This window comes from Triticum urartu, chromosome 6 (genome assembly GCF_003073215.2).
Source record: "Triticum urartu cultivar G1812 chromosome 6, Tu2.1, whole genome shotgun sequence".
Taxonomy (NCBI): Eukaryota; Viridiplantae; Streptophyta; class Magnoliopsida; order Poales; family Poaceae; genus Triticum; species Triticum urartu.
Window position 1 is genome coordinate 241,819,565 of NC_053027.1, and position 6,765 is coordinate 241,826,329.

Sequence of the window (6,765 nt, forward strand, 5' to 3'; positions counted from 1 at the left end):
CACCTATAAGATGTGCAAAAAAGGGATCTGCTTAGAGCCGACGAAGACCACCAGCACGAGGAGCGATCATCTTGGAAGATGTGCGACGGACATGCCGGACCGAGATCTCCAAGACGATGCCTCCAGGAAGGGCACGACCACGAACATCGCTATCGTCCGATCCGAAGATCAAGTTTTCACCCGAAATAAGATAGAATGAGTGGGAGGAACATGGCGTCCACAGATGCCTTCACCGTCAACCAGTGGACGGGCTGGGTAGGTGATGTACCACGCTGCTTCAACCCCTCCGCCACAACCCCGGTCCGCCAACCACCCGTAGCCAATTAGGAAGGTGTTGTTTCATCAATCTACACTTAGGTTGGATATGTCAAAATTTTGTGCCTTGGTGAACTATTGGTTAAAGCATCAGAAATTTGGCCAGCTCTGAACTACATGTCACAGAGACATCACGCGCCGCTCACTTTAAAACTATTAGGTTATACTCTTGTCTCAAAACATAAGTACTGAGGGGATGGGTAGATGAGACATTCGATCTATGTCAGTCTCATCTTTAGATGGGGTGATCTCATCATCTTTCATTTTTACCGAACATAATCATCTCTTGGCTAGCGATCTCTCCCGTCGCCTGCGAGGGCGACTCGGGAGGGTCCTCCATGCCACAGTAGGTCCAACATAATCATGTTGCTCTTGTTTTAACGAAAATAATAGAGATTCAACTATGTCAATTATCAACCAAACAAATTTAGTTTTGAGAGTTACTTATTGGCATATCAAACATTTGTTAAAATAAATGTATTCATATAAGGCCAACACCTTGTCCCTTCTTTATGTATTCACTAGCAAACATGCCCGTGCGTTGTAACGGGAGGGAAAAAATCACCCCTCATGCACACATCGATGACATAAATAAATCTCTTAAAATATTTCACGGTGCCTAGTTTCCGCTATCTCTTTATGCCTCTATTGTCGTTACTCCTCAGTGATGCCCAATAATTATTGCATTAGGATGAAAATCACAAAATATATGTTAGTCCTCAACCTCTTCTGCTTCACATCCCTCCATGAAAGCGAGGAGGAAGAGCGGCGCAAGGCGGAGGAATTGGAGGAGGCGTACCAGGCACGCCTGTCGGAGGACGGAGAGCTCGGGAATGGAGCGCACGGTCTTGGAAGCTTTCGATGGAGCCGTGACCGGAGTCCACCCGATCGTCGAGGGCGACCCGATCATCGGAGGCGAAGTTAGTGATCACATGGGTGGTGTAGGACGTTGATACGTGCCGATTGTTGGCCGACATATGCTACCTACACTACTTAAGTAGGCAAAATAATGCAACCAAATTACTATATAAATATCAATTTAATTTAAAAAATGCAAAAACAATGAGATCATTTGGATTTGTGGTTTAAAAGTTGCAGATAATCAAAGTTTGGTTAATAGAATTACTATCTTCTTTCAAACAAAAAAAGAAGGCCACGTTAATCACATATTTCAGTAATTTTATTTTTTTTGCATGGACATATTTCAGTAATATACGCTATCCGACCTTAAAAAAGTAATATACGGCAGAAGAGGTCACGCGCTGCACCAGACAGCGTGTCTGCCTGTCTGGTCACCCGGGCGATCGAAGCACGCAGTGGCGCGACCCACCAGACGGGTCGTCTGATCCCACGCGCGGCTGAACCACAAACCAGAGGAGGGGATCGAAGGAAGGGGGCGACTTCCTTTCTCTCGCCCCTGAACAAAAAAAAGATCGAAGCCAGAACAGACAGACAGGGGAGACACCAGATCGAACCAAGAAAAGAGAAAGGGGAGAGATCGGGTCAAGCGAAGAGGGAGGTGAGAAGAGGGTTTCAGGAGGCTGGCGGCGGCGGCCTCTCCTCCCTGACGGCGCGCTTCACGGCGGGGGAGCTTGAATCCTCGGGGCCCCTTCCTGCCGCCCCTGAACGCCGCTGCTCCTCTCCAACACGCTGCCGATCTTCCCCAAGGATCCTCTTCTGCTTCTCTTCTTCAAAGATCACGCACAAGACCTCAAGCCTTTCACGCAGAAGATCTTTTCTAGTTGTAAATCTCTGAAACTCTGTACTGTTTTGCTTTGATCTGCATATGACCCTGTGAATCATTGCATGGACATGGGTTTATTGGTGAAAAATTACTGTGAGAATACTTAGTATGCTACCCAGTGATCTTGATTTCTTGTATGAGTAGTTATGAGCGGCTGAATCCTGTTTCACTTGCTAGTACTTGGCTGTGTGTTTGATTAATCAGAATAGTACCAAAAATACAGTCCTATTTCTGAACCATTTACCTTTGCTGTCTACTATTTTGTTTTTTTTGCTTTGATCCTGTGACTACTTATGCTATGTTACATGATCAATACTCTCATAAGTGTCACAAACATGGAAGAAGATGCAGAAGAGCAGATGTTTTGCTTTGCCCCTTATGCTATGTTCTTGAGCACAAGAGCAGATCATGATGCAGGTGGTGGACAAACAAAGCAAATGGCAAATTTTCCCGTCACTGTCTCTCTCTGAATTTCTATTTTTCCATGATCTAGCCAACTACGAAACTGAACTTATTTACCCTCATGTCACATATACTACCATGTGACAGTAATACTATTTCTTCTTCCATCAACCAAATTTTGCTTTACAATGTATAGATAAATGTTTGCTTTACCATGTGACAGTAATACTGGTATGTATGTATCCCTGTTGTCTTGTCTTGTAATGCAGCTAGTGATGCTATTGACTGTAATGCAGCTACTAAAGCAGCTGTTATGTTTGTTTAACAGGACTGGCTTTACGGAGATAACGCAAAAATGACACGAGAGAAGAGCTGGATGGAGAGGGAAAGAGGTTCTGTTGAGTGGCAAACTGGCATGAAGGATTTCTTGAATTTTGCCTTCGATGGTGCTCACCCAGACTCAACAGTCCCATACCCATGTAGGAGATGTCTTAATATTGTTCCGAAAAAGAAAAAGGATGTTCATACTGACTTGCTGTTCAATGGGATGGATCCAATCTACACTCACTGGATATACCATGGTGAACAATCGGATGAGGGAAGCATGTCTGAAGATTCTGATAATGAAGACGCTGTAGATGATGGTGCTGGGGTATGTGACATGCTCAATACTCTCATAAGGGGCACAAACATGCAAAACAATACAAACATTGGTGAAGGTGCGGGAGACATTCATGTGGATGCTTCCAGCGGTGAAGAAAGGAACCAGGAGCCAAATGCAACAGCCTAGGTCTTCTTCGAACTATTGAAAGAGGCAAAAAAAGAGTTGTACCCAGGTTGCAAGGATTTCACGAAGCTATCTTTCATTGTGAAGCTTTACCAAATCAAGTGCATGTCTGGGATGACCAATAGAGCATGTGACTTAGTTCTGCAGATGTTCACACAGGTGTTGCCAAAGGATGCTCGCAGTGTTCGGCTTGGTCTTGCTTCGGATGGATTCAACCCCTTTGGGCTCATGAGTATATCACACAGTACATGGCCTGTCATTCTTATTCCATATAACTTGCCACCTTGGATGTGTATGAAACAAGAAAATTGGATTATGTCAATGATTATTCCAGGACCAAAGTCACTAGGAAATAACATAGATGTGTACTTGCAGCCCTTGATTGATGAACTGAATGTTCTATGGGAGGATGGTGCTGAGACATATGATGCTGCAACTAAATTTTTTTTCCAGATCTATGCATGCTTGTTGTGGACCATTAGTGACTACCCAGCTTACGCAATGCTGAGTGGTTGGAGCACAAAAGGCAAGCTAGCATGCCCGTATTGCCACAAACATACAGATTTTTTATGGCTCAAGTATGGTCGAAAGCATTGCTACATGGGACACCGACGTTTTCTGCCCAGGACCCACAAATGGCGTCGAAACAAGTGTTTGTTCAACAACAAGGCAAATAATAGAGAAGCTCCAGTGGTACTTACAGGTGAACAAGTTCTGCGGGAACTTGATAGCATTCAGCATGCACCATTCGGACGGTCAAATAAGAGAAAGCGACCGGAAACTAGCAGCTGGCATAACTGGCGGAAGAAAAGTGTATTTTTCCAACTCCCATATTGGAAGAACTTGCTCGTAAGGCACAATTTGGATGTTATGCACATCGAGAAGAACATTTGTGACAGCATTGTGGGGACTTTGCTTGAGATGGATAAGAAATCAAAGGATGGTGTGAAGGCTCGTCTTGATTTACAGGACCTGAAAATTAGGAAGGACCAGCATCCAAAGCCTGGTAAGCATAAGTATGACATAAAGAAAGGTTGCTATACTTTAAAAAAGGAAGAAAAGATAATGCTCCTCAATTTTCTGCAGAGCATTAAGATGCCTGATGGCTATGCTTCACACATTAAGCGATGTGTAGTCCTCGATCGGTGCAAGATTAGTGGACTCAAAACTCATGATTGTCATGTTATATTTCAGAAACTTCTTCCTATTGCATTGCGCAAGCTTTTGCCAGAGAATGTTGTTAACCCATTGCTTCAGCTGAGTAAATTCCTTTCTGATTTATGCTCCAAGGAGTTAAGGGATGAAGATTTGGAGAGGTTGAGCAAAACAATTCCAGAAACTCTATGTCAGCTTGAGATGATCTTTCCACCAGCATTCTTTGATATTATGATGCATCTCCCAATTCATCTTGCTGAAGAGGCCCGATTGGGAGGGCCTGTCTTGTACAGATGGATGTATCCAATTGAGTGATACTTGCGTACGCTCAAAGGATATGTGCGTAACAAGGCTCAACCAGAAGGTTCTATTGCAGAGGGGTACATACTTGAAGAGTGCATGACTTTTTGCAGTCGATTCGTTGATGGAATGCCTACCAAGCTAAGTCAGTCCGAATGTCATGAAGACGGAGGTACAGATCAACCATCAACAGGAATTAGCATCATGAGTACAGTTGATTACTCCAAGAAAGGTTTTGTTTGTGAATCATTGTCTTTGGCTGAGATTAATCAAATGAGGCATTTCATAATAACAAACTGTGAGGAAACCGCGCCATGGATTGAGTAAGGATACTTATGTATTTTATTTCACATCATGATATGCATTAATACTTTCCTATTCAACTAACAATCATTTCTCTTTGAAGTGAACATCTTGAGGAGCTGACAAGTAAAAATTCTCCTAATCCTGAAAGGCAGCACAAGGAAGAGTTTGTTGGCTGGTTTGAGAGACGGGTAAGTTTATTTCGCATTTTCACTAATGTTCCTCGTAATAACGTACCAATGCTGTACATTACACTCACACATATTCTATTCCATGAAACAGATCACAGAACTCCACAATGATGGGAAGGTCAGCAATCTTATTTATGCGCTAGCTAAAGGACCTGATCATCTAGCCCGTGTATACAATCGTACAGTTCTGAATGGATATTTCTTTCGGAATTCCTATATCGAGCAGGACTTGAGTACCCAAAATAGTGGCGTCATAGTCAAGGGCGATGCAACCACAGGCAATATTGATTATTATGGGGTGATCAAGAAAATCATATTTCTTGACTTCCCTCCTGATAAGGAGGTTGTTCTATTCCAGTGTGACTGGTTTGATGTGCCTCCTGCCAACATAACTGAGAGTAAGGGGTATAAGAAAGACAAATATGGAATTATTTACCTTGACACTACTCTACACCAATTCCAGGGAGACCCTTACATTCTAGGCCTCCAAGCTCAACAGGTTTTCTATGTGAGAGATGTGAAGAACCCTGATTGGGCAACTGTTATTAAAATGAATCCACGCAATTTGTTTGCTCCTTCTGTTTTAAATGGTGTAGGCCTTGATGAAGCTGTTGAAGCCGATGAAGGTGGTGACGCAGACGTACTGGATGTCGTCGATGCGGAAATTACAGTGCCAGAAATTACAATACCTGAAGAGATCACTAGTTGGTGCAGAAATGATGATGAAGGATCCAGCATTGATGTTTCAGTCATAGAAAATATAAAACCTGTTGAGTTTGAAGATGTTCAGTTCGAATCTGATGATGATACGGATGATGATGAGTCTTACGTAAATGATGGCCATGTTGCTCCTTTGGGACAAGAAGAATCAGATGATGACCAAGGGTTCTTTGTATAGTTTTTAATCTCTTGGTAAGGTGCTTTTCATATGTTTAAGCCATGAATATTAGTCCCTGAACTTTTTTTATGGTCACCTACGAGTAGTTTCTCTCCTGAAGTTTAATCTAATGTGAAACAGGTTCAAACAAGGCACCCCCTGCATAGTGTCATCGGTTGTTGCAAATGAGAACAAAAGCTAGTGCCTAGCACTAACAGTTTGGTGATGAAGAGAAGAGAAGAGTAGTTGATGTTCTTTTAGTGATGTTGCTGTTTTGACAGTGATGCTATGTACACATTGTTGCTATGAACTTGTGGTTTTTAGTGTTGTCACTATTTTCATTACTTTGCCATCAACTTATGGTCTTTTGTGTGAACAAGTATGGCTGCTGAAACTTGTGTGCTTTCATGTTGAAACTTGTGTTATATATCTCGCTAAGATGGTTTGTTATATCCTACTAAAATGTTGTGTCTATATATAGTTCTTAAAACTGCATATGTTTTCCTACTGCAGGTGCCACTTGTTGTCACAATTGCAAAGGGACGGTGCATGTATGCATATTTTAACTCTCATGAGTACTTGTAGAAGGAGAATTGTACAATGCTGAAAGATGTTATTTGCATATGCAAAGTGGGATCATATCTTTTGAATGATTCCGTTAGAATGAGGTCACTCCTTGACTAACTTGAAC

General features: G+C 42.5%; 1 protein-coding gene across 5 annotated transcripts; it reads left to right on the plus strand.

Moving 5' to 3' along the window:
- Positions 1-1,614: 1,614 nt before the first annotated feature.
- LOC125512833 lies at positions 1,615-6,490 on the plus strand. 5 transcript variants are annotated; one of them, XR_007285565.1, is made up of 6 exons: positions 1,615-2,059; positions 2,790-5,026; positions 5,110-5,197; positions 5,289-5,315; positions 5,424-6,109; positions 6,216-6,490. XR_007285565.1 is itself a non-coding variant. In XM_048677908.1 (6 exons), exons 2-5 carry the CDS (start codon positions 4,803-4,805, stop codon positions 6,093-6,095), a joined length of 1,011 nt encoding a protein of 336 aa, XP_048533865.1. In that variant the 5' UTR covers positions 1,623-2,059; positions 2,790-4,802; the 3' UTR covers positions 6,096-6,109; positions 6,216-6,490. The 5 variants fall into 5 exon arrangements, 3 of the variants coding, with proteins under 3 accessions (XP_048533865.1, XP_048533863.1, XP_048533864.1); XM_048677908.1 differs by having other exon boundaries at positions 1,623-2,059; XM_048677906.1 differs by having other exon boundaries at positions 1,626-2,059; positions 2,790-4,254; positions 4,335-5,026; positions 5,289-6,109.
- The last annotated feature ends 275 nt before the right edge of the window (positions 6,491-6,765 follow it).

Excerpts from the sequence above, each read along its gene's own strand:
- LOC125512833 (XM_048677906.1), top strand. The coding sequence starts at position 4,803 with ATGACTTTTTGCAGTCGATTCGTTGATGGAATGCCTACCAAGCTAAGT. Across the intron at positions 5,027-5,109 it reads GAAACCGCGCCATGGATTGA|TGAACATCTTGAGGAGCTGA; the intron begins GTAAGGATACTT and ends TTCTCTTTGAAG. Across the intron at positions 5,198-5,288 it reads TTGGCTGGTTTGAGAGACGG|ATCACAGAACTCCACAATGA; the intron begins GTAAGTTTATTT and ends TCCATGAAACAG.